General features: G+C 47.9%; 1 protein-coding gene across 1 annotated transcript in view; it reads left to right on the top strand.

The window, feature by feature from the left end:
* LOC144721057 (semaphorin-5A-like) overlaps nucleotides 1-25,737 on the top strand; it is a 159,285-nt gene extending 133,548 nt beyond the window's left edge. Inside the window, exons 16-23 of the mRNA XM_078598373.1 lie at nucleotides 1,793-1,952; nucleotides 10,431-10,701; nucleotides 11,911-12,159; nucleotides 13,090-13,260; nucleotides 15,087-15,242; nucleotides 16,176-16,229; nucleotides 17,413-17,741; nucleotides 18,673-25,737. Of these exons, the coding sequence (XP_078454499.1) occupies nucleotides 1,793-1,952; nucleotides 10,431-10,701; nucleotides 11,911-12,159; nucleotides 13,090-13,260; nucleotides 15,087-15,242; nucleotides 16,176-16,229; nucleotides 17,413-17,741; nucleotides 18,673-18,795 (1,513 nt within the window). The 3' untranslated portion in view covers nucleotides 18,796-25,737. The remainder of the gene's footprint in view (nucleotides 1-1,792; nucleotides 1,953-10,430; nucleotides 10,702-11,910; nucleotides 12,160-13,089; nucleotides 13,261-15,086; nucleotides 15,243-16,175; nucleotides 16,230-17,412; nucleotides 17,742-18,672) is intronic.
* The last annotated feature ends 1,166 nt before the right edge of the window (nucleotides 25,738-26,903 follow it).

Here is a 26,903-nt window from a genome sequence, read left to right as displayed (position 1 = left end):
GAACCAAGAATATGAATCCCTGCAGTCTCGAAAGCTTTAAATCAAAATGGTGCCCTAGTTCACATTTCAATGCTAGTCAATATAATTAAACCATCTTCATCACTGCCATGACATGAATATGGTTACACCTTCACGGTAATTTAATTAGCTGTATACGACAACGCTGAAACCTTCATCGTGTGGGAGCTCGACGTCGGCTCATACATTGGCTTTACAAAGCTTAAAAACACACACACACGCATTCAATCACAGCAAACGTGCATCCGGCCCTTCGCATCCAACTATTCCCCATCAGTCACAAGCGAGCTACAGTTTAGGCCATGGCAGCCGAAGTTGTCAGTTGCAGCTCATCATCGACGCTTCCATTCACGCGTATTTATTCGCGTTCTTACCATTTTTTGTTATCATTTGGTCGTCTGTGACCGACAGCCGAGCTGCCTCGCCACCTTGCACCATCGAACCGCCCTGCCAGCATGACTTGCTTCCGGCCCTCCTCGCCGGTGTGCTTGCCCGTCCTCACGCTTGCGCCCGTGCTTATCCGGCGGGTTCGGTGTGTGTGTCTGCCGTCACCGGTGCCTGTTTTAACGTTGATAATTTCCCCGTGTTCACGCACATATACCGTGTTCACACACACACCCTCCGTGGTCTTGCCTGCCTGCCGTTGGCCAATTTGTGCATCGTTGCATAGGTACGAGTGCGCATGTGTTTATTCGAATGTGTGCATGTACGCATAGAACTGTGTATACACACACACATACACGCAAACGCACGAGGGGTGACAGAAAAGTCCGAGTGTCGCATTCCGCAGGAGTAGCGCCGCATCTTCCATCGCCGTGAGGTGATGACCTTGTTTGTTTTATCATGCCTCGTACATCCTCAGCGCTGATTAGCCACCTGCTCTTTTCAAATCTCCCATGCGGAGTGTCAAAGTCAGTGTGCCTTCGTGCTCGATGCTCATGTCCATTCGTGAGCCCGAGCCTGCATTGGAAAGTCCACGCGGCTCAGAAATTGAGCCATTCTGCCTAAAGGATGACAAATTCCGCAGATCTGAACCGGAAGAAGCAAAGGCATCCTCTTTAGAGCTCCACAGGGCCTCTATCCGCACTCTTTGTGCTTTTGCTAAAGAGCTTGACTTATAATTGAAGCATTGTTTACCATCCCTCCAGTAGTGCACAGTGTGTTTAACACGTGTAACCACTCCGTGGGACATCGGCGGTGGTGACCTAAGGGGAGACGTTTCTCACCACTGATTCAGGGCCACAAACGGCGGCGGTCTCGCTGCAGCGTTTCTCATTCGAGCAGGGAGACACTGACATTTTTACGTGAAGCCCCGATGTTTAGAGCCGCCCATCGTTGACGCGCGTGTAGGAAAGGACGATGCGAATAAGCGTGACACGGATGAGCGATGGCGCATTTGGTAGCGCATTTCCCGCTTTCCGCAGAGGTTCGCGGTACGAGCCCGGCGGCCGCCCTGGTTAATACCGTGGGTTTATTTAGCCAAAACAAAAAGCAAAGCGCCATCTGCTTCACAGCGGACGTAAAGATCGCACGGCATTATTCGTGTGCGTCCGGGCGTCACGGTCCACTCTTAGCAAATAACCTCATTGGGTAAAGCGACGTAGCGGCATCGCCCCCCTGCCGTGATCCTCCCAACTACAGACGCTATCGTCACCTGTGGCAACAGCTCCTTTCGCGAGAGCCTCGCGCTACGAGAACGGCGCGAAACACCACCGCACGTACCGACGGTTAGACTTTGATTCGGTGCGCCTCATCGGCACTCGCGCGTGCGCAGGTTCTGCAACGAGCGCGCCCGCTGCCCCGTGCCCGCGTCGTGGGCGCCGTGGGGCCCCTGGGAGCCGTGCAGCGCGCCTTGCGGGGGCGGCACGCGCACGCGGAGGCGCACGTGCACCGCCGACGACGCCGGAGACACCGCCTGCACCGGCTGCGACGCGGTGAGTGGCCACCACCCTGTGTCACCGGTCACAACACGTTGAGCCAAACTACGATCGGCTGTTTTTATTTTACTGGCTGAGGCCCACTGAGCTTTGTAGCTATTTTTCAGAAGCGAAAATGACAGCTCAACGAAGTGGCTTATCACGTGCAAATTTATAGCAGCCAAATATTCTAGACTCGTGACGTTGATTCTAAATGTGGAGGGAAAAACCGGAGGACCCGGAGAGAGCATGCACCACCTCCTGTATACTAGGCGAGGGAGATAACATCTCGCCAGCACAGCGCCCCAAAAAACTGGTCATCGATGTAATATCGATGTAAAATCGATGGCCAGTTTTCGGAGTCTAGTGTGTGTCTACTTTACCATCATAGGGATGGATGACCATGTGGCCACACTTGCCGTGTGACCTCTGTACACTGGCTCCACAAGCCACGGTCAGCACTTGTTGCCGCATTCAGACGTTCAGCGCCTGCATGATCCTTGCTCCAAGGCATCGATGAAATCCCTCCGGTATGAAACGCGAATTCTTAACCGGTCCAATGGACCCATTCTGCCTCGTTATGAGAAGCCGAATTTAAACTCGCCAAAGCACGCACGCGTTTCAAACACCCCAAATGTTCCCACTGACAAATGCCGCATTGAATTTCTTCAGCCGTCGACCCGGGCACGTGCGGTCCCTCCTCACACTGCCCCCTTTCCGTTGGGCGTGTTTGCATCCACGGAGCGGAAGAAAATAAACTGCACATGAGCGGCCGGTCGATGAACTGGCGTTAAGAGAGAGAGAGGGGGGGGAAACGGAGGCTTCAGGCAGCGCAGGTGAGCGGGCTGCTCGAGAGAGTGGGGGCGGTGCAAAAGAACGACGCTGGGTGAGCGAGTGAGGGAGACGGTGGGGGTGTCACGGAGTGGAAGCGATGTGGGGTGTTGGGAGCTGTAGCGGAGCGTTCAGCGCGCTGCGCTCAGAACCTGGTGATCCAAGTTCGATTCCCGCTCAACGGACAACACCAGTGACGATTATTCTAAAAGGTCCTGGGCCTCCCCTAGGTCGACTCAGCCTCAATTTAGTACCTGGAGTGGTGAGTTAAACATTGCCACTGGGGAGACAACGGCGGCCCGGGCGTGGTGCTGGCCACCCACCCCCCTCGTGTACTGTGCCAGCCTTCATAGGTGCTTACTAACAGCACTTACTGTGAAGGCTCATTGGGGGATCTTTGTAAGTATTTGTTTATGTGTACGTACGTATGCGTTAGAGCAGTGGAACACCGGGATAGCACCTTGCGCTATGAACCCGGTGACCTGGCTTCATCGGAACTTCTCGCTAACAGCACTTGCCCCTAACGGTCTGTGACAGGCTACACGGGGGATCCTTTGTCTTTGTCCTCTGAGATACGGGCGTGAGTGCGGGGTGAGGTGGGGGGGGAGCGAGCGGGAGGTGCGCTCGCTCAACCAGTGGCCTGGGGGGGCCTCACGGCGCGCTGCCGCTCACGCACGAGCGGCGCTTCGCCGAGCGAGCGTGCGAGCGGCGGGTTGCCGGGAGGGCATCTGCCGCGTCGAGTGAGGAGGAGGAGGAGGCGAGCGGGGACGTTGCAGCAGAGGGCCGTGGAATGTAGGTCAGAGCACCTTCCCCATCAGGAGACAAGCCTGGCAGCACTGACGGACGCGGCACGAGTGGAGCAAGGCGCTCGTCAAATTCGTAGCAAGCCCTCTGCACGAGAGTGCGCGAGCGTCAAGCGCTGAGAAAAGAGAGGCGGCTGAGCTTGGATCCGGCTCCACCTCACCGTCGCGTGAGCCACGCTCACCCGAATGGGCGCTCGCTAGCAGCGATTTCCCCGAACCGTCCATCAGGCTGCATGGAGGGTACTTTCCCACGCGCGTGCGGCTGCGTACAATTGTGTGCGAGCACCTTTTGAGGCGCACGTAAGGGGGGAGGGTGGTGTGGCAAGCACGTGCCTGTCCACCTTCGTCTCTCCATTGGTGGTGCTGACGTGCGGGAAAGGTTCACTGCGACTTTTCCGCTAGTAGTGCGTTGATCGCAGGTCGCCAGGATCGTAGCGAAGTCTGCTCAACACAGAACCTGTACAAATGGTTGGTTCTGTGTTTTTGGGCACGTGTGTGTGTGATTGTTCGTACGATATCAGGAGTCAGTTACATCTGAATCAGTGTTGAACCTTTTCGAGGTCAACCCAACCTCAAATAGGTACCTGGTGAAATGTGTAAACGTCATCTTTGTGGAAACAAAGTTCACCAGGAATGGTACAGGCCATGCTACACGCCTGAGTGCTGTTTGCAGTCGTAATAGGTGCTCGCAAACAGCCGTTGTCCCAACAGTCTTTTAAAAGTACTTTAAAAGGCTCTTGGGACCGACTGTTTTTGGCACCTCCGATTAACACGGTGCGACGGAAGTTCAGCATACATAGTTATCAAGGCTGCACGGGGAATCTTTACCGAGTGTGCGTGTCTGCAATTGCATGTGAGGATATCCTCTGGTCTGGGTGTTGGCACTGAATATCGCTGATGCGAAGTCAATTTCTGCCCTTGAAAATAGAAATCAACATTTTTGTTCCTGCTCGGCCGGAAAAGCCATTGTCTGACGCTTTCCTTAGTTAAATAGTAAAAGATATAAGTGGTTTGTTTTTTAATATAAATATTAAATGTGACGGGGGTGGTGTGGTGGTGGCCGTCGCTAATGCACTGCTGCGCTATGACCCCGGTGACCTGAGCTCGCTTTCCCAGCCATGGCTAACGCCGGTGGCGAGTGGAATCTAAAGTGGTATCTAAAGTGGTCTAGGGCCTCTCTTCACTAACCCAGAGTGACCGGCGTGGTAAAATATGGTTAGAGAGCCCCCCACAATCAAGCCGACGTGGAGAGGCTTTTATCCAGCCGTGGATTGGAATCGGGCTCCACGTTGGTTAGTTTTTTTTTGTATGAAATGAAGAAAATATTTAACAGTAAAATAGTTAGCAATGATGTGTGTTGAACTTCTTTCGCACTGTAAGTAGCCAACCGTGCTAATCGGAGGCGCGCAAAACAGAATGATAACAGAATGATAACAGAATGATAACAGAATGATAACAATGATTACCGAATGAAACAGGCAGGCACTCAGACTGACAGATGGACAGACAGATATGCTAATCCGGATATAGAAACATTGATCTCTTTAAATGTCGATAGTTTCAATGAATAAGACTTAATTCCCATCAATTGAAATTCCACATTACTATGACGGTCTAACAATTGTACTGACCTCCGATTAGCACAGTTGGTTGTGTACGATGCGAAACAAGTTCAACATGCATACTGTTATTATTTGTTTCTTTCGGTTAAGTCACGTCTAAAGATAAAATAATAAATTAAATTAAATAATAGAATACGACGTTTCGATTGCAACACAAGCAATCATCATCAGGTATAATGAAATAGCGACATAAAATCTAACCAGAAAACTATAGACAGACATATTAGCAGACAGATATCACCAAGATACATAGCGAGAGCAACACAGGTAACAGAGAGGGGTGATCGTCTCTGTGGTGGTCTTAAATAGACAGAGGGGGGGGGCGGAGGCAGAGAGAGGGAGGAGGGTTAGAGAAAAAATTAGCATATCAATGAGTGGTCAACAGACGTGGTGCTGCGAATGCGATGGCACGGCAAGCAAGCCTGAAAATCAGGAGAAGGACACACTAAAATTAAATAACCTAGTAAAATATCGAAATGTTAAGATTGAACCACTTCTTCGGGGACGTTTTAAGCTTACCTTTTTTCTCTCTCTCTGGCGACTTGTTTTCTCTGCCTGTGTCCTCTCTTTAGATTGTTCACACTTAAATTCTAACTTAGCAATCTTTGAAATACGTAATCAACCAGGCTATGCGTTAATTGTGTGTTGACCGACCCTCTGTGAAGGACACACTAAAATTAAATAACCTAGTAAAATATCGAAATGTAATGTAATACAACACAGAGGGTCGGTCAACACACAATTAACGCATAGCCTGGTTGATTACGTATTTCAAAGATTGCTAAGTTAGAATTTAAGTGTGAACAATCTAAAGAGAGGACACAGGCAGAGAAAACAAGTCGCCAGAGAGAGAGAAAAAAGATGAGCTTAAAAATTCCTGCAGTCACGAAAGTTCTAAAATTAAGATTAAATGCATACTGTTGACTTCCCTCAAAGGAATGTCTATTTCATTGGTCCCCAAAGCAATTATGGGCTACGATTATGGTACTTATTGTACATATACCGCCAAAGATAGCCTCTTAAACAACAATATATTGCCAATTTCATACGTGAATGTTTTCGCAATGCCCGATAGATCTCCGATGTGTTTTAAGGGCTGTACTGCGTGTTGTTCGGGCACCGTATTGTAGAGGCTGCTGATAAATACGACATTTAGCTCCACACCCATCCACGTCGATGCGATATTGTTTTATCTGCGTATCGCTTCCTTTTGTTATTCTCAGTTTTTTCTTTGTTCAGATTTCAGAACTCTCATTTCCTTCCCTTATATAACGCACGAACCACCCCATTATTCGGTGCCTCTGCTGTGAATGTAACCTATGAGCGATTGCCACATGCAGTTGTGAAATCGGGTGGAAGTTTGTATCATTGGAACACCGATAATTGGTATCAATTGCCTCTTTTTTTCAACATTAAAGTAGGAGACCCTTTGTTCCGTTCGTCTCTGGAGGCACTCGTGTGGAGAGCCGTTGAAATGTGTCTAAGAGAATTTGGAAGTCGGGAAAATAGCTGCAATTTTTTTATCAAAATCTCATCTCCTCTCGAAAGTCAAACTGTCTCACTGCTCAAAGGAGCGCTGGGGCTACACTCGTCTCTGCTGGCGGATCCTGATCAAGCAATGGGAATTCCACATTATTATGGTCGGAGCCAGTCTCTCCATAGAACCACCGTCAACTCTCCACAACACGCACGAACTGTATTCACTCTAAGAAGATGGCATTATCAGGTGACCCTCTCGCGTGACAACGCAACCTTTCAGCACCACCCGGACAGATTATAGGCATCGCAATGCTTTAATATGATTCAACTCCACCATAAGACGGCTAAGCACAGTTAGCTAGTTAGCATTGGTATTGGAGCACTCTCCAGAGGCAGTCAGCACACATTCAGGAATTAATTCAGTACTTGCAAAAGTCGGCTATCATTTTGCCAGGACAGTAAGTCCTCGTTTAACGTGGTAGATGCCTTCCTGAGAGGTCCTGCGGTAAGCTAAAAAAATCGTGAAATGAAGGCAATTTCCCCATAAATGATGTGACAGTATTGTTCGGCGAGATACGAAGAACGAGGCACATGCAGTGAGATCACGGGGCAAATAACGGAGGGTACGCCGCCACGTTGCTGTATCATCCCACGTACTGCATCACACCGCTCAGCCACTGAGCTCAAAAAGTAGTTCGTCGTCGAGCACTCAGAACCCGTGGTATAACGGCGCACGTTATAACGGCACGCGTTCCGCGTTGTGAGAAAAGTGTCCCTTCATGGCAGAAACGCGTTATGGCAAAAACTCGTTGCGTGGGGACTACGCGTACAATGAGCAAAATCCCAAACGAGAAAGTCCCGTGTCTAATTTCGTGATTGCAGGAATTCATATTCTTGGTTCTTTCTGTAAAGTCACGTAGATAGAAAAAAATGTAAACAAACAATAACAAAATTTAAGCAAAAAAGCACAATAAAAAAGAGTTTAAAAAAATGCTTTTTTTTGCTTTTATTCTTTTCAATTTTTTTATTTTACTATTTTTGTTTTTATTGTGTTTTTTTGCTTTTATTATGTAAATGCTATTTTTTTCTATCTACGTGACTTTACCGAAAGAACCAAGCATATTTAAGCAGCTGCCAAGTATCTTTCATCATCAGCAAGTATACAGGGCTCCGGTACTCACACTAATCCCTGTTTTAATGGGCAGTTGCTGACGTGCATTAGTGCTGTCTGTTGCTGGCCGCTTGGCATCTTGGGCCATTGGGCACTGTGCTCAACAACCATGATTATACCAAACAAACATGATCACCTCCTCCCCCTCCTCTCCTCCCCATCACGACGATCCATTCTCTGTCTTCTGCTGGATGCCGGCATAACCCTGCTTGCATTCACTGCCTCTAGCATCGTGCCCCGCAGCTCTAATCCATCTCGTGCCTGCGCGTGCCCCCCACTAATCTAATGGCGCCGTCATCCCTCGAGCACAGATGATTTAATGGCACAGGTGACGGATAAAGCTGGTTGAGAAGTGCGCGGGTGGCTTTCCAAAAAAAAAAACCCGCTGATGCGACTCTTTCCGGAGCGCACATTACACACAGCTGCACGGCGGGGCATTGAACGTGCCGCGGGCCATCAGTCTTTCGGAGAGGCGGCTCGAGCGAGATAGCCGCACGGAAGCCATGTCCTACATCACAGCCAACGGGCTGTCTGCAACAAAGAAATAACGTTACGACCTCGTGCACACATTTGGTCAATCACTCCCCCCCGTGCGATTCGGCATGGATTTGGAGTTCGGGTGAGCGAGAAGAAATCAAGTGCCTTTACCGTGAATGCAGAGGTATTCTCTCTGCACAATTATTTATCACCGTATTTGCAGCTGCTGCTGCTTTGTTACGAGCGGCGATCCAACAGCTGACCACACAAACGCTTGTGATGAAAACAGCTTTACACTATATACACAAATATAGCCTCAACAGGCGTTTGGGGCAAGTGCTCTCAGCAAGCACCTATAAAGCTTGGCACGGCACACGAGGGGCTGAGTGACCAGCACCACGCCTGGCTGCATTTGTCTCCCTAGTACTCATTTGAGGCCGAGTCGACCAACGGAGGGCCCAGGACCAGTTGAGATAATTGTCACATACACACACACATATATATAATACATTATTCCTAGGTATGTTTTGCCAGGTGATACAATCCTCTGTGCATTGATTATGTGGTGCATGCTATCACAAAACACTAGGATGGATATCTCAAAACGAGGGTCCTTGCTTATTACATTTGGCAGTTCATTAACATTGGCTTAAGAAATGTTGACCCTGCTGATGAAACATTGTGTGTAGAAACTGGGCAAGAGTTTGCTTGAATTGACCTCGTGCTGCTTACATTATGCACTCCAAGAAGGCACGTTTGTTTGGAGGGAAGTGTAAAAACAAAAAATGTTGTTTACGTGGAGGTACAGATACGTAGGTATGTTGAACTTCTTTCCCACCGTACGTAGCCAACCGTGCTAATCTGAGGTGCGGGGCAAGGAGAACAAACTAGACACAACAAGCAGTTAAAAAAAAACGAGTTTTTAATTTAGAGAAAAATATATATATAAAGTATACCAGTCCATGAATGCTCCTCTTCTGGGAGAAAAAGCCATGCATGTCAACGTGCAGTTAATACAAATTTGAACTATAAAATGATTGAGTAGGTTAAACATATTAAATTAGTAAAATGTATCTTATTGGCTGGCAATGTGGTTAAAGTGCTTGGTTCAAAAAGTAGGATTGTTGCAAGTTCAGCTCCTGGTTTAGAGTCAACTCAGCCCAGCGTCACACCAGACGCGACTCCCACACCTGCCACTTGACCCCTCTTCAATCCTTCCCTCCTCTCTCTCTCTGATAACAATCTGCCTCCCATTCCCTCTCCGTCTCAATCTCTCACATGCTCGCGTCTCTCTGTTTGTCCGTCTCGATTGATATGCTTCCAGTTCGCTGTCTCCATCACGGCACCTCACTGTGGCTGCCTCTGCGTGGGGCACACGGGACGACATTTGATGTGAAGGTCCCACGTAGCCATTGGGGGCCGAAGTTTGGTGAGGCAAGGGACCCATGAAGAGTATTAATGAAAGGAGCAAATCATTGAATTCCTGTCCAACATTTCAGAGGACACCTGCCTCCCCCTGCGTCCCCAATATGCACACATTTTATGCACGGCGTGTGTGCGGGTTTGTGTGGCTCTCTCGCTCCGTCATTTCACTCCGCCCATTGTGGGGAGCGGTGGTGGAGCGGTTTGCGCGCTGCCCTACCAAGTTGGTAACCTGAGTTTGATTCCCGCTCACGGTCGACACCGGTGGCGAATATCTGAACCGGTCCTGGACCTCCCCTAGGTCGACTCAGCGTCAAGTGAGTACCTGTTAGGGTGTGTGAAACATCGCCACTGGAGAGACAAAGGCGGTCGGGCGTGGTGCTGGCCTCCCACCCCCTCGTGTACTGTGCCGGCCTTCATAGGTGCTTACTAACAGCACTTGCTGTGAAGGCTCCATGGGGGATCTTTGTAAGTCTTTGTTTGTGTGTATGCGTTCGAGCAGTGGAACACCGGGATAGCGCATCGCGCGATGAACCCGGTGACCTGGGTTCGATACCCGCGGGTGCAATCATCAGCCTGTTAAGGCTACACGGGGGGATCTTTGTCTTTGTCTCTCTCAGTGATCTCACTCGCTCCCTCCCCCCCTGCCGCACCCACCCCTCCTCCTCTCCCCGTGGGGTGACCGCCGCAGGAGCACGAGGCGTGCAGCCTGGACCCGTGCCCCGAGACGCGGCGCAGCACGCCGTGGACCCCCTGGGTGCCCGTGGCGTCGGGCAGCGGCGGTAGCGGCGGCGGCAACGCGTCGGCTCGAGGGCGGCACGAGCAGCGCTTCCGCTACACGTGCCGCGCTCGCCTCGCCGAGCCCGGCGGGCTGGACGCGAGCCGGCGCAAGGTGGAGATGCGCTTCTGTGCCGCCGCCACCGCCGGCACCGCCGGTGGCGCTGACGAGTGCTCCATAGAGGGTGAGATGCTAGGCACCAGCGATGAGTGCTCAGTGGAGGCCCAACGCTTGATTTTCTTCAACCAAAAAAAATCATAATAAGGATGAAATATCTGCTCGAATTTAGACCATAACAGTAAGAAAGTAACTTAATGGAAGATGGGTAATTCGTCGTTTTTGTCTCTGCGTTGTCTGCAGTTCCCTTATCTCGTCTCACTGCATCGCTGCCTCTTGCAGACATCTCTCTCATGGCATGACAAATCTGTCCCGTCTGCGTCTCTCTTCTCTCACCTCATTTCGGATCTATCCACTGTCCACACTTCTGGTATCTAACTCCGTCGCTGTCTCCACGTGTACATCTCTATCGCTGTGTCTTCTGCCTAGAAGACTTTGCTGTTTTTTCCTGAATTTTTCTGTTGCGCGTAGTCACTTTGAGATGTTCCTTGTTCGTGTTTTTGTTTGTTGCGGTTGCACCCGAGTCAAGAGCCGCATGGCTCACAGGGCTATACCTAATAAATGAAACTAAACTAAAACTAAAGCCGCCCCCCCTCCCCCCATGGACACACACTGGCGAGGCTACGGGCTGGAGTGCGGTCTCATTAGCTGGCGAAGGTGCAGGTCCTGTGCCCCCGAGTGGTGAGCCGGATACGAGCGAGACGAGGCTGCCAGACGTCACTGAACGTACACAGCCCCGTCAGCTGCCGAGGTTCAAGTGCCCGAAGCAACAATGAGAAGCTTCAATCCCTATTGGGTGCTGACTCAGCTCTTCATTTCTCCCAGAGTCGGTTCAAATGAGAACCACGCTGTAGGAAGCAACAGCGGTGGCTTTGTGCAGGCAGTGCAAATTGACAGTGGTCTTCCTATTAAGACACTGGGCCCCTGGGAATGTGGAGTCTCCAATGCTGATTTCAACTGACTTGAGCACTGCCCCACACACACATTTTTTCAAGTCATTAAAAAATTATTGAACGCAATTGGTTTGGGTGGCACTTTGGTTAACGCAGTAAAGCATGGGTACTCCAAACTCTTCCAAGCCATTTGGCAGGTGTAAAGGAGTAGGCCAAATGCCCTCGAGTGCAGGCCCTTCTGCCAGGCAAGGCACGAGTAAGGTAATTACAGGGCTGCCCCTTTACTCAAAAGAGCAGTTCGGTATTTTGAGTCGCATCTTCCACTTAAGTAACTTTTTTTTCCTTTTTGCTTTCGCCGCCGATTCTCCTCCCACTCACTGCAGGCGACGTGGGTCTCCGTGCCGGGGGGGCGGCAGCCGCCAGCACCACGTGGTCTCCCTGGGCTGCCTGGTCCCAGTGCTCGCACCGATGCGGCCGCGGCTTTCGCAGCCGCAGGCGTCTGTGCGGCGCCGCAATGATGACGGGACAGCAGCAGCAGCAGTCGCAGCAGCAGCAGCAGTCGCAACAGCAGCAGCAGCAGTGCCCCGGAACCCCGACGGAGTTCCAGGAATGCAACCTGCAGGCCTGCCCAGGTTTGGGACCGCACGCGTCGCACAAGAAGCCGTGCAAGCTTGTGTTCATGTGTTATAGGAGGGCACGATCCATTGAAGCAAATTATTACAACTTTGAGGGGCATACTTAGGAAGTACATTGTGGGCTGTCCAACATAAGAACGGGTTAAAACATTTCTTCTTCGTTGTTGTTTCCCCCCCTAATTGTATTCTAATTGTACAACAGATTTTACGTAATGAGATGATGGAATTTGAAGAAAGAGAATGGCCTGTGGAATGTGATACCACAACACTTCTTATAAGCTTAACTACACTTCCCCTTGTGTTGCTCTATAGACATTCATCACATGGCATTTAAACCGTACATTTATTTTTTCGAATTTGGGAAAACCCCATTTTAATTTTACGCGTGTGTACTTTGTACAATCAATGGTGACCGGGGCTGAGACTCTGAACTCACTCGATTTGAGAAACCAGTTAACCAGAGGGAGGTGGTCTTCCAGATTCAAGCCCAGCCTCTCAGGGGTAACAGCTCAGCCCTCTGACCCCTGAGTCACTTTACCACCTCTCAGGAAAATAAAAACACTTTAAACTAACAGTCGACAAAGCCTCCGCTTCCGCTCGAGTGTTGGTCGTGCAAATCAGGCTGATGCCAACGTTGATGTTGGATGTATGTTGAAATTATTTCGCACTGTACGTAGCCAACCGTGCTCATCGGAGGTGTGGGAGAAGTACAACAAGATGAACACAAAAAGCAGCTTGCAATGAATGAGTTTTCAATCTAGATGTAACAGTGCACACCTCCAGTGCGCAGAAGCGCATCTGAAAGCAGCGTGATGCGGTGACCGTCTTTATTGGACGGCGAGCCAAAAGCCGCCGCCGCTGCCGCTGCTGCTGCAAAGATGACCGGAGTTCGCGTGATGGCGGGCCATGCTCCTTGTCCGTGAGCAGTGGACGGCGGCTGGTCGTGCTGGATCAGCTGGTCTGCGTGCTCGGCCACGTGCGGAGGGGGCCACCGGCAGCGCAGCCGCGCCTGCACGCACCCCCCGCCGGCACACGGAGGGGACATCTGCCTGGGCTTGCACACGGAGGAGGCCCTGTGCAACACGCAGAGCTGCCCAGGTACTGACGGCGCCGCATACTGTAAGACGCGCCGATACAACAACATCACCGCAGCGTGGATTTTCTTCACGAGAAACGCCGCGCTCACCGAATCCTCCCCTGTTGTCATCTTGGACGCTGCGTTGGCGAGATGTTAACTACCTCGCCTGGTATACAGGACATTGTGGGTTCGATCCCGACCCTGATATGCATGCCTGTTTTGAGTTTGCGTGTTCTCCCCCCATGTTCGCGTGGATTTCTTTCTTCGGGTCCTCCGGTTTTTCCCTCCACATGTTGTACCACGCGTTTAGAGTATTTGGCTCCTATGTATTTCCACGTGATAAGCCACTTCGTTGAGCGATCATTTGTGGCCAGGTCGCTTCTGGAAAAAAGCTGCATTGCTCAGTGGGCCTTACCTGGTAAAAAAAAAGCTAAGAGTAAACAGAATGTGAGCGCCGCAGAGAAAAATGGTCACGTGTTCCTGCCTGCTTCTCGACCCGCAAACTCCGTGGATGCGACGGCTGTGTGCGAGGGCTTACACTTTCCAAATGTCACGACGCTACCGCACATACTGGGCACATTTCAGATTTCTTGCGCATTTTTGCTATTCCTTTTCTGACATTTCAAAGTCCGTGTCTGGTTTAATTTGTGTTTTATTGGGCTCTGGGTACTGAAGTGTCACCAGTGTCGGTTTTAAATTAATTTTGCTGCACACGCTGTCAGTGGTCGCCCAATGGAAAGACTTGCCCCTGCCATGAGAACGTGGAATTTACACTATTAAATTGAGGTTTGATTGAGCAGGGAGCTATTTGAATGTTATATAGGCCCTGCACAGTGTTGGAGAGTAATTTGTTACTCTGATTCTTGAAGGTAAGGTACTGGTAATCCTGTATCGTTGCTTTGTTTTCAGTTTGTATTAAAATTACGTCACCGGCTTGGGTTAATGCGACAACACCAGCAGGCAATACACTTCATGCTTCTGTTTCAGATTAATAAAAAAAATACCAAATATTAGATTACTATGTGAGATTAGGGCACATTGCTTGTTGGCATGTAGTGATTAATCAATCGTTATCAATTACTGTGCTCATAATACGTGGATCAAATCATGCTCGTATCAATTATCTATGATTTACGCAAATTACATTAAGCCTAATAGAGCGGGCAACACAAAACAAATGAGATGCAAACTATGCACAATAAAAAAAGAGACGGTACAAACGAGATGAAAATTAAATTGATCCTTGAATAAAAATGAATTTTGCGAATCATTAGAAGTCATTGAATTTGGGGATGAAGCTTTGCGTGCCGAGCGACTTATTATGAATCGCTCAACACGGGAATGTGACATTTCTATCTCCGGCTCAGGGTCGGCAACAGGTACAAATATATCCCACTGATTACTTCGATAGGGAGTTCCGTTTAACCCTATTGCCGTTCCGAGACGTAGGCAAGTTTCAGGGTGGGTCCCATTCACCGCTGAATCTCGGAACACGCAAGCGGGTGGCGTTCATTTTATTTAGAGAGGTGTAGTAGCATCGTTGTTTTTAAACACGCTGTATTCGCCGCAGAGAACTGTAGCGACACGACCGCACTCTATGATAGCCGGCAACAAACTGTGCCGCACGCCCTCCCGCATGGCCTTGTGGGAGCCTCAGTACTGAAAAAGTTATTTTATTTGAGTTTTTATTCCGATTCGAATCGGAAGAAAAACACTGATGACGTACACGCCCGTGCATCATCGGAACGGGAAAGGGTTAAGCTGCGCGAGCGTTGTACAATGCACACAGCAGAAGCAGCAGCAGCACACCCCGTGTTTGAGCCGTGGATGCCGCGTGTCGTGCCAGACGGCTGGTCGGAGTGGAGCACGTGGAGTGAGTGCGGCGTCTCGGGAGGACGGCGTTTCCGCTCGCGCCTTTGCACCGCGCCCTTTCCCGACGTCCGCCGATGTCCGGGCAACAGCACCGAGGAAAGGGGCTGCCCCCTTCACCCCAATGCCATCGGTCAGTCTCTGGTAGTCGTCGTTATTTTGTGTTGTTTACACCCCCCCCCCCCAGCCTCTCCCTTCCCATGCCGCACACCTCGAGGCTCCAAGAGGACTGCTCGGCAAGGAAGCGATTGCAGACCAAATCAAATTTGCAAAAAATTTTTAGAAGTAGAAACAATCAAATCTGTGCATGATGGGGGTGGGAGGGAACCCCCATCATGCACAAATACGACCACAGTCTTGGAGCACGATAATATTTTTCAAGCACTGTACAGAAATGTGTTTGAAAAAAAATAACAACAACAACTGCCTTCGTGCAATGCAAACAACCATCAGCGTGTCCTGAAGAGGTGCATTGTGGTCTTAGTGTCTATGGTCATCGCAAAAATACATTCGGGAAAATGTGACCGACTCCAGTCAAGACAGTGGACGCGGACAAATGAGAGTAAATAAAATCGAAAAGCTAAACTGTGCTTGAGATGACCGTCATTGTTTGTCCACTTCATTTGAGGTATGCATATGCTGTATGGAATTCATGCAGCCTTAAAATGATGAATTGAGAGAATGGCCAAATTCCCCCCAGAGGGGTTCTGTAGCACTCCCTCTAGTGTAGGCCCTTCTGCCCCTAGTGGTGTGAGCAAGCAGTTGCAGGGCTGCACCTTCACCATCGCAGAATATTCCCAGGTAAAGCGTCTCCGCAACTTTTTGGTTAAGTACACACCATTGTTTTGTGGTGATGATAATAATAATACTACAAATACATCTCTAATGTTTTATTTATTTAAGAGTTGTGTTTTCAGTGCAGTAATGGTCCAATCAAATGTCATTATTATTATGTCTGTAATGCAAACATCTTCCTGTAGAATGAGCACAGCCAATGAGTTATCACAATGAGACTTAATTGAACGGGCATGCTTAATGAAGTTTCAACAATGCCCTTTATTTTCAGAAATACCAGTAAATGTGGCATACTCGACAAAGGAAGACAAAAGGAAATGTGGAGGTAAGACGATAATTGCCATGTGGCTAAAGCACATGGCATTTCAGAAACGCGTTCTAATTGAGTGAAGGTAATTCTCCCTAAAGGGCAGTCCGCTCACTTTTTTTGAACAACTTACAAAGCGCCTGCGGGGGGCTTCTCGGTGCTTCGTTGCCTCGCCCGTCGCCCCCACTGATGTCCACCTCTTCCACACCGCCCCCCCCCCCCCAATGTGTGCAGACACGACTACAGGGTGTGTTGTAGGTATATGTGCCTACAAAATACATTTACGTATTTTGTTTGGGGGGGGCATGGGTCGACAATTCTTGGAAGCCTGCTGGATCAATTTTTACCCCCACACCTTCTGAAAGGCTCTCATGAATTAGTTGACGGACAGACAAACGGATAAACGGACAAATTGAACGTGGGGCTTTTACAATAGATAGATAAACACGTGGCTTTACGCAGAACCCTACAGTGTTCTTTCCTTCTTTAATGCCCCCGCTATTTATCTTGAATTTCTCACTCTGCGATGATTTTCTCTGTAGTTTATGTTCGTTGTTCCTTTGCTTTGTCATCAAACGTGCTATTCAATGTCCCCAGTTGAGCAGCTCATGCTTTGTGTCACGGAGTATGGGGGGAGGGGGGGATTTTTTGTGTCGTTAAAAATAAGCTGGAGATAAAATGCAAATATGGATACAGCAACAATAGTTACCCCAATCCAATCAGTCGCACCGCGATTCGACGCCCTGTATACAATTAGAGTATGCAAATATCTATTTAACCAAGCATCGTGCACGTCATAGAACGAAACAAATGAATTCATGTTTAAAATAACAGACACATGGAGAGTCAAGTAAAAACGTCCCCTCTCGACAATGGGGAGGTGCTAATCGCCGTTGGTGGCTCGGAGCAAAACCATCTGCCACGGTTCGTGCAGTGGATGCGCTATCGGATGGACCATGAGCTTCGTGGAAGTTCAAACCCAGGGGTCCTTCACAACGAGATGTTTATCTTCTTGGTTCTTTCGGTAAAGTCACGTAGAAGGGAAGAAATAAAATAATAATAAAAAATAATAAAAAAATAAAACATAATAAAGTAATTCTTACGAGGTGTTTGCCTGCGAGTTCTTTCAAACGTCCGTTCAGCTCTCCAGGGGGTTGAACTCACCGCACGACCGTAACCGCGCTTGTCGCCGCTCCCCCAGAGTTCTCGCTGGCGCACGTGGTGGCGGCCGGCCTCACCTGCGGGCTGCTGGGCTGCCTGCTCGCGCTGCTGCTCGTGAGCTGGCGCCGCCGCTGCTGCTACTGCTGCGGCGGCGACGCTGCAGCCAGGGCCGGCGGAGCGTCGCGCGGGGCCACGCTGGCCCTGGCTCGCCTGCCGCGCGGCCCTCCGCAGCCGACGGGCCTCCTCGCTGGAACGCTCCGCGCGCCCGGGGGGCAGGGCCCCGCGCCGCTGAACCCCGGGCTCAGCCCCGCGCTCAGCGGGCTCAACACGAGCAAGCTGGACAAGTACGACTCGCTCGAGGCCATCAAGGTGGGTGACGACGACGATGATGATGATGGGGAGGGTGTGGCACAGAGAGAAGTGTTGTTGCGTGCCTCTGTCTGTGTGAGTGTTCGTGCGCGTGTGTGTGTGTGGTGCGTCGGCCAGTCATCTCAGTCGGTTAACCCGTGGCACCTGGGTCTGTACCATGACCCCCGGCCAGCGGGCTTTCGACACTTCACGTGGCCTCAAAGTGCACATAGCCTGGTGAATGGCGGTGGTTGTCGTGTGTGGGAGGCATGCGTTGTGGGGAGCGGTGAAGAAGTGGATAGTTAGTGCGTTGCGCTGTGAACCTGGTGACCTGAGTTCGATTCCTGCTCACAGCCACCAACACCGGTGACGATTATTTGAACCAGTCCTGGGCCTCTCCTAGGTCGACTCAGCCTGTGTAAATATTGCCACTGGGGAGACAAAGGTGGTCGGGCATGGTTTGTCGCCACACACCGCCTTGTGCTTGGTAACAACGCTTACCCCCATTAATCTATACAGAATATATGTGAATGTTTGTCTTTTTTTGTGTACATGATATCATTAACTCTGCTTTAATGAACTTATATACTGCATATATATAAATGACTAGTTAGCACTATAATTTTAGCTTTTGGAAGATTAAAATTTCACATTCCAGTTAGTTTCTTCGATCAATAAAATAAGCACCACTTTATGGGAAGTTAACAGTGCCCATGCTATATAATTACTGGTTCCAGACATGAGAATGTGGATTTTGTTATTTTGTTAACATTGGCTCAGGTCCACCAATGGAGATGAGCATTGCCTGTTTGAGCAGGGAAACACTTTGACTTTTAAATGTATTCATGGACTTCTTTATCAAATGTTTTCAGTGTTGATATTTTTACAACAGTTCTTCCATTACCCTCCCTGTTCTTATCCACCTCACCCATCACCTTTTTTCTTTGCAAAGGTTCTCAACAAAAATTACCTGATGAACGAAGAAAACGCCAAGTGCATCAACTCGCACATCCACACCACGAAGACCTTCGCCAACACTCTCTACTCCGACCTCAAGAAATACGACGACTACTGAAGAGAACCATAAAGGGTGCAGCCGCTCCTTCAATTCCTCCTCCTCCTCCTCCTCGTCAAGTTATCTCGTGCAATCGATTTGCGCATAAGCAGCAGCTCACTTCGAGGCTGCAAGCTAAGGAGAATGTGGAATTTACGAAACTCAAGGTCGGAGAGTCATCGTATTCGATGCCGCTGATGTCAGCACCCCTTGCCAACGCTTCCAATCCTCCTGGGAGATCCACAGCTGTTGAGCCGTTGATGCCCGAACTCCAGGGTCTCGTCACCAACATCTGACTTTGGATCTTCCCTTCGGCCGCGAGCCTCTGGGTGCCACTCCAATGGCTGTCTATGTACGCTGCCCTCCTCCTCCTCATTCCCACACTCACGAGTCCTTATCGACCGTAAAGCCAATCGTCTGATTACAGTAATAGAACAATAATTCAAAAGGGAGTTGGATTTTCCTCGCGCATAAGGTGAGGCACTACCTCACCGCTACACGATCGCCGTAGAAGGAAACCCATCTCAATTCATACTCCGGAAGTCTCATTGGCTTCGGCTGTGAAGGCTGCCGCTGAGAGTCCCCGCAATTCTGAGCCATGCGCCCAAAACTAGCGGCTTCCCTTCCGCCGCGAGTTTCGTTACGTCAAAAAAAAACACTCGCGCCGATATTTCCGTTCGGTTTACTCCACAGGGACAAATGTTATTATTCCGCCCCGAGTGGCTGGAGATTTCAATTGCGGCGTTTACCGGTCTGAATAGGGGGTTTTATGCCACCGTTTAATGCTGGGGAATTTCCCCGAGGCTGCTGGCTGTCGCCTCAACATAGAATTCTACGGGAAAAGCCACGTGGGCCCCCTGGCAGCAGCATATAGACCTTGAGAACCCTTGCACCCACCCTTGTGTTATGATAATGCACAATACGTTGGGAGTGAACTGCTACAGCTGAAGAAGTGATGGGAGTAATAACTGTTGTAAAATTTGCCTTCACCTTCAAACTGGAAAAGAAAAGAACTGCTTCGGGTCAAGAGGCACTTACAAGGAACATTGTTGTCTTCTATAATGCAAGATGGTCGTCATCGTTCAATGTTTACGTAAAGTTGTTGCATGACCTTTAACAGCTACAATGAAGTCGACACGGAGCCAGGTGTCAGCATGATGTTATATAATTTTATTACAAAATGAACAAAGGACCATAGAAAGAGGTCATTCCAGCCCGCCAAGATGATTTTGCCAGTTGTATATTGCGGCTGAGCTTTCAAGTGTACATTTATTGAAGTTACTTTCATTAAGATTGGTTGGATACTTGTTTGGAAAAGCATTAAAATTGAAAGTGGTATGTGTAAAAAGTATCCAATACATTTTTAGTCCTCAATATATTTCAAACAAAGTAAAATAAAACAGTTTATTGCTGAGTCGGTCACATTTGATGTAATAATTGCTATTTGCAATAAATTAAAATATGAAATAATACTACTTAAAATATTTTAATAAAAAAATATATAATTTTACACTTCTCTGATGCCATAAGTATGAATAAGGAGACGAAAGGTATTGCTTCTGGCTCTGCCAGTGTTTAACAGTAGACGGTAAAAATGCAGTAGAATTAATTTGATGCCGAGGATGAAAACAATTACATTTTAGTTCATGTTTCAGCCGTTTCTTGTTCAATGGGACTGTGTCCATTGGGATCGAATGGGTTCTGCTTGAGCAAGGCAAAGAACAAGATTACACTTCGCATTCAATTCGGTCAGTTTGGGAAAGTTGAAACATTTCGTGGTTAAGTGGAGTTTTGTGTTTTCCAGCACAGGCGTGGAATTGTTTTACTCTCTCATTTTCTGAAGAAATTTATTTGGAACCTACAGAAACTTTCAGTCGCACACGTGAGCAGCGATTTCCGTGCGCACGGACACATCTCTGCACGTCTTAACAACTGCCAATCGCTGCAAAACAGAGAACTCCTCAGCACGGTCCGTGACGATTAGAGTACGGTTATTCTGATATATATACACGCGTGGGGGTCAAGACGAATGCGAATTTATTTCTTTAAAGTATTCGGCAGAAGCAGGTACCATACCTTGACAAGTAATTGCAAAGGACCACGCTTTGAGATTGTAAATACGATACTTGTTATGGCAAAAGCACTTACTGTGCATTCTCACCCGAGTCCACCTCGGGGCAAGTTGGGCTCGGTGTTTTCGCGAGAACCATGTGCAACCGAGCAGCGCTTGCCCTGACGATGTTTGATGGGAAATATTGGCTTTCTCTGTGGTCATGGGCACGATCATTTATCACCAATGGCCACGTGGCGGCATTCATGTCCATTCTCAATGTCTGTTCCCTTGCTTGTAGTGTGTGACCCCGCAGCTGGAACGGGAACGGCGTGTCCAGGTCTCTGTTGAGGACACGGGCATACAGTCGCACTGTGTGACATGATAAGCACTTAATGGGAACGCACGATATAACGATGCACCGGTTCTCGTCGGATTGTGAGTAAATGATGGCAAAACGATGAACAGTAAAGGAATATTGGTCAATGTGAAAATAAACGTGCAGTTTACTAGTCGACGCGTTTCATCATCGTTCTCACAATCCGCCAAGATGGTGCGGTAGAGATGTCGTACTTTGTCGTCGCCATTCCCTGATGAACTTGGTGGTGGTGGTGGTGGTGTCTGTGGATGTCTCCTGCCAAGGACAGCGAGAAACCCGGGAGCACTGCATGAACAGGCCGCAGCCTGCTATTGAAACCCCTGAAGCCTGACCAGTGCAGGGTTTGCTTGTTCAACAAATGCTCCATTTTTTTCTGGAATGCTCCTTTAGGTCACTGGATTTGAGTGCTATGGTGTGTGTTTCACTAAGTAAAATGAAAGATGCTTCGTATCGTCTAGAAACCTGGTCCTGCATGTATGTAAGTAAACGTTGAGACGTAGCAATTGACCAATGGTCGTTACGCTGGCTAATTTGTACCATTCTTCCTCAGCATCGATTGAATTCTCTGGTGTGTTTGACAAGCGTTGTCAGTACTGTGCGTGTAAAATATGTTAACTCGTGTTGCTTTGTAAATAGAAGTATATTGCGCTGTCGATTTAACTGATGTAACGAAGCGTCCGTACGCGTTAGTGTATTCAATTTAATGAAGGATATATTATACAATGCCCAGTTGAATATTTGGTCGTTGACAGCGAGAAGGACGAAGCCGCGACCTCAACGACACCGAAGGGCAAACATCCCCAAAGGAGAGCCACCCGCGCTTATTTCGCACCACGCATGGCCAATGCAAACGTGGACATGGGTTCTGCTGCTCTCAAAAACAACATTTATTTTGCTTTTTGTGGAAAGGTGGGGGGGGGGGCTGGAGGAGTGGCAGCAGTGCTCTGCCCACTGCGGCGCCATGAACCTGGCATCATTCTGAGTTCAATTCCCGGCCAGGGCTAAAGTGAGTGGCGAGTGATTTGAGAAAACAGGTGGCGTGCCTCCTGTTTCGCACACCTCCCATTGGCGTGGTTGGCTACGTACGGTGCGAAAGAAGCTCAAAACATGAATACATCTCCCCCTTTACCAGCCTGCACCGAGCAGCGTGGTGAAGTATGGTCAAAACAACCTCCATGAGACCCTTCATCAAGCAGTCGATTGACAAAGGCTCAGTAAATTATCATAAAACATATTTTTTAATTCAATATACTGGTGCGCCCATTCCACGTTAGCTAACTTTACACCTGCAAATGCAGCCAAGGTTTTGCGTGTGATAAACATAGGCTTAATCGTAACGCTGGGACACATAAATTGTACACACATTTTAATCACAAGGTCAGGTCGCCTTGTTCATTCATTGTATAATAACCAGAGTCATATCGGTTCAGAAGATTCAGTGTAAGGTTATCGAAACAAAAAAAAGCCTCAATTTAAGATCAAAGTGGGTGTTCAGAGATTCAAAGATATTGCAACAACAACAATAAATTGTAACAAGACTGAATTTTCTACTGCGGGCAGTAGAATATTATAAAAGTGGAATACGCGATTTCAAAAACCTGCTCGTTCCATTGTCTCGGCTGGGCTGGCACATCGTTGTGTCCATAAGAGCACGAAAGCAAGCAGACCTGTTTGGCGAGGTGCTGGATTGAACAGCCGCTGTGCTCATTGGACAATAGTTGCGCTCACGATTGGGCTGATGTGGCAATGCTGGACTGGCGACGACATTGTCGCTGCTGGATCCTTCATCGTCACCTTTCTGTCCCCTCTTAAGAGCGGTCGCGAGTTACCTTTGAACGCTTGGGCCTTGGCCTATGAATGCACGAACAAACAAACCATTGAACCCGCGTGCTTTGATCTGAGCCCGTGCTGTGGTGGGATGCGGCTCGGTTCTTTCCACGGGAACCGCATGGGCAAAGGGGCGTAATGTCTTACGACAACTTAAGAATAACACTGATCGTACCTCAAACGTACGGGTGCCAAAATGTTCTTTCATTTGTTATCCTTAAGCCAAAAATTGCCAACTTGTGATACATTCATAAACGAGTATCGAACTTCGCTCCCAACCCGCAACAATTAAATGATATAAACGTGGGTTTCACCGGTGCATATGCAATTTTTGTTTTATTTTATTTTTAAAAAAAAACTGACTTTAAGTTTGTTCACCCTTAATACTAGCGCAGAACTAATCACACTCGTACATCCTGAACACGAATGCCAAAATTGGGTCTGCCTCTACCTTATAACGTAATGCAGTTAAGAATGTGCCCATCAGTATTACATTCCTGGCTCTTAGTGTTATTGTTGAGTACATAACCATGTCAAAGTGTCTCCCTGCTCAAATGATGGCTTTTAACCAGTCTTAGAAATGTGACATTCCTATGGCATTGGCCAATCTCTGCATAGGATAATCATTGTTTCGGCCCACAGTATATAGAGTAAATCAATGATGGTACTAATTTTATCTACCACTGACGTTGATAGGCTAAGATGATCCCAGATTCACATTTGAACTTGTACCCTTCGGTCAAACACCCAAACCACATTTTCACTCTGCCACTTTGTTTTCTTGCTTAATAAATGTGTTACATTAAACCACGCACGTTATTTTAGATTTTTATATATAATGCTAACAAAATATTGGCTCAATAGAAATTGCTTTTTCAAACACCGCACACAAATCATCCTCAATTCACTTCTAAGAATCCGGTTTGTAACTTTTTTTAATTTCCCTTAGCTGCGTTGTGCACTTGGGGACGGTTTCAACGCTGGGAGCAATTAATGCACACAATTGACTAAAGTTACGGAGGCAAATGAAACTAATGAACAAACGCGTGCACTTTATTTCTCCCAATTGTTGAGTGTAGGAATGCGTTCTCCCATGTGGAAGCGTGTGCAGTGGCAGTGCTTTTGATGCACGTCCCTGCCGTGACTCGCATGCACATGAGTGCACTGTCACAGAGCTCCGCGTCGATTAAACGAGAGTTTCGTGTTTGCGGGTAAAGTTTATATCTCAGTGGTGCTTATTGATTACCACATGCTTTATTCATACTTTGGTTTAAACAACAACAACAGATTTACTCGTGGAAAAAAACATACAATGCACATACCAGCGCCAACATGAAAAAGGTCCCAAGTACAGTATAATAAAATTAATCGTAATTGCTAAGAAGTTTGCCAAGAGAGTAGCATTTTTTCAGCAATACATATTTTCAGTTACTAATTTTGCAAAGAAAATCTGCATTAAACGTATTGAGTTTTCTTTTTTAAATCACCAATCTTAACAAAAATAATTGGACAGTTATCGGCGGTCACGAACCATAATTCTATTTGAAACTAACTGTCTTCCAGTTTGCTAGGTCTAATAGAATACAACTAACGTCACTAAACTTTACGAACATTTATTTTGTTCCTAGATTGCCAACTTGAACACAAACGTGGCATCAAGGGTGTATCATAAACAAACGGCAAGTGCGTGGCATCGTTTGTGTTGTACAGTTTTCACATGTCCTCATTACAGTGCTGTGAATTACTATAAAGTTACGTATCGACTTTGAACAATGGTAACCAACACACAACCATCGAATCAACGGTATACACACATTATATTACATGTACATTTGCTTTTTCTGAACACTGTTTCAAGTTGCCCCCATGTCGTCCTGCGGAACTTAAATATCGGTGTTGCCTGCCACGGCATTGCCCGCTACTGCGTGTGGCCGGAGGTCACTCGAAGCGATCCTCAGCAGTAGCTCTGCATTGTCTACCAACGCACGGTGTCCAATGCCATAGTGATGCACGTGTCAAATAACACGAAAGTGTGTTTTTGTTTGTTAAGTGGAGCTGCCTCGTTACGAGAGCGGGGTGTCTGTGTATCGTGGCGGACGTGGCACCGGTGTTGTTGACGCTGCTGTGCTGTTTCCCATGCGACCCGCGTGTGTGTGTGTACGAATATTGCGTTACATATAAAGTCCTTTTTTTCTTAACACCGTTTCAACCGCCCCGTGTTATCCAACAAAACCGCAATCGTGAAGGTCGCACAGATGTTGGACATCCGTGGGAGAAAAAGGAAGAATAAGAAGAAGTAAAAAAGAAACCGGATTGCTCATAAACACTCTTATTCTATTGTTATCGTCGTTTCCATTGTTCTCCTTGAGACAGGATCGTATAGACGTGAGGTCTGCCTGTGCTGTCATGGGTGGCGGCTGCCTGTGGTCGTGTTTAAAGTCGTGGTAAGTTTCATTTTTAGAGGCTTTTCATTCTCAGCCTGGGGTTTTTTGTTTAAGCCGGGGGCCATAATGCACGAGCGGCGCTTGAGATGCGAATGCACACGTCATGTGAGCCAGTGAAAACAAATGGATAAACACACATTGTATTTTTGTACCTGTACAGTGTAAAAAGGAGATGCCACTTTTTCTTTTTGCTAAAAACAAAAGGGGAATACTGTATGCTCATTGTAGATGCACATTGAAATAAAAATACATGCTACACCAAACAAGATTGGATGCACACTTTGCTTTTTATTGTCGCAGTACTACCGGTATTTCATTGATTTGGATTTGTCATTTTTTATGCGATGTTGACACAATGCAACCCTGCATTTCTTTCAAATTCCTCCACAGAATGTACTCTATGGGGATATCCAATTCATGAGTAATCTAAAATTCCTTTCGAACAAAAAAGACGTCCTTAAAAACATAATTTTGCGATGGCCGTGTGGCTCAGATGTCAGAAGGCTGAGCTGGCAACATTGATTATGCTGGGTTCACATCCTGGCAGAGGCTGGGTTCAAATGCTGGCAGAAGCCCGTGATAACACCATAGTGAGTCGATGATGATAGGCCCTAGCCCGGTCACCAATGATTGCACGAAATATTATCCATCGCATTAATTGTGGATCTGTACGTTGGCTACATCCCAACTCTGAGAACTATGAATATTAAATTGACTGCCGTGCGTCGAATATTGCTCCCATATGCAGAGTGATTCTATCCACTGTATGGACCAGAGGTCATTTGAATGGATCTGAGATGTCGACCCCCTACTGGTATTATAAATCACATTCTTCTCATTGTGAGCTTAGCACTCTAACCACAGTGCCACTTGGCTGTATAATACCGCAATTCTATTGAACATAATAGCTTAGCCGAACAAAATATATACATGCATTTCTTGACTCAGACGAGTTTTATAACTCCCTGAAAGCTCAAACAGGCCGTACAGAATGTCGAAGGAAATACATCAATTACATTTACAAATATAATTTGTTAACGTAACCACTTTTCTTCCAGAGCAGTGGTCGTAATGTAGTTCAAAGCGATTGTGTTGCGCGCGTGTTGGCACGTGTGGGAACGAACAAAGTGCAGTTAAGTGCTTCGCCGTGCCTCGGAGCAGGACGCTAAATGAAAATTCATCTCGTCAAGAACCATTAAGGGGACTGGAGACCGTATGCGGCTCGCCCCATCTCATTACAACTTGCGAATTTACAAGTACACCAGGCTCCTCTTTGCACAATGAAAATCCAATGTCGTACACATGTACACTGCAGCAATTACTTTGCCGTAACTGCTCACGTCGAGGCGAACGTTCAGATTTGGTGGTGAAAGTTAAATTTATAGTGATTAAATCTGCCACCAGTGGTCGGAAATGTAATGATCCTGGC

This window comes from Lampetra planeri, chromosome 10, assembly GCF_965212315.1.
Source record: "Lampetra planeri chromosome 10, kcLamPlan1.2.h2, whole genome shotgun sequence".
Taxonomy (NCBI): Eukaryota; Metazoa; Chordata; class Hyperoartia; order Petromyzontiformes; family Petromyzontidae; genus Lampetra; species Lampetra planeri.
The sequence above is the reverse complement of the archived record's forward strand: the minus strand, read 5'-3'. Positions and strand labels throughout refer to the sequence as shown.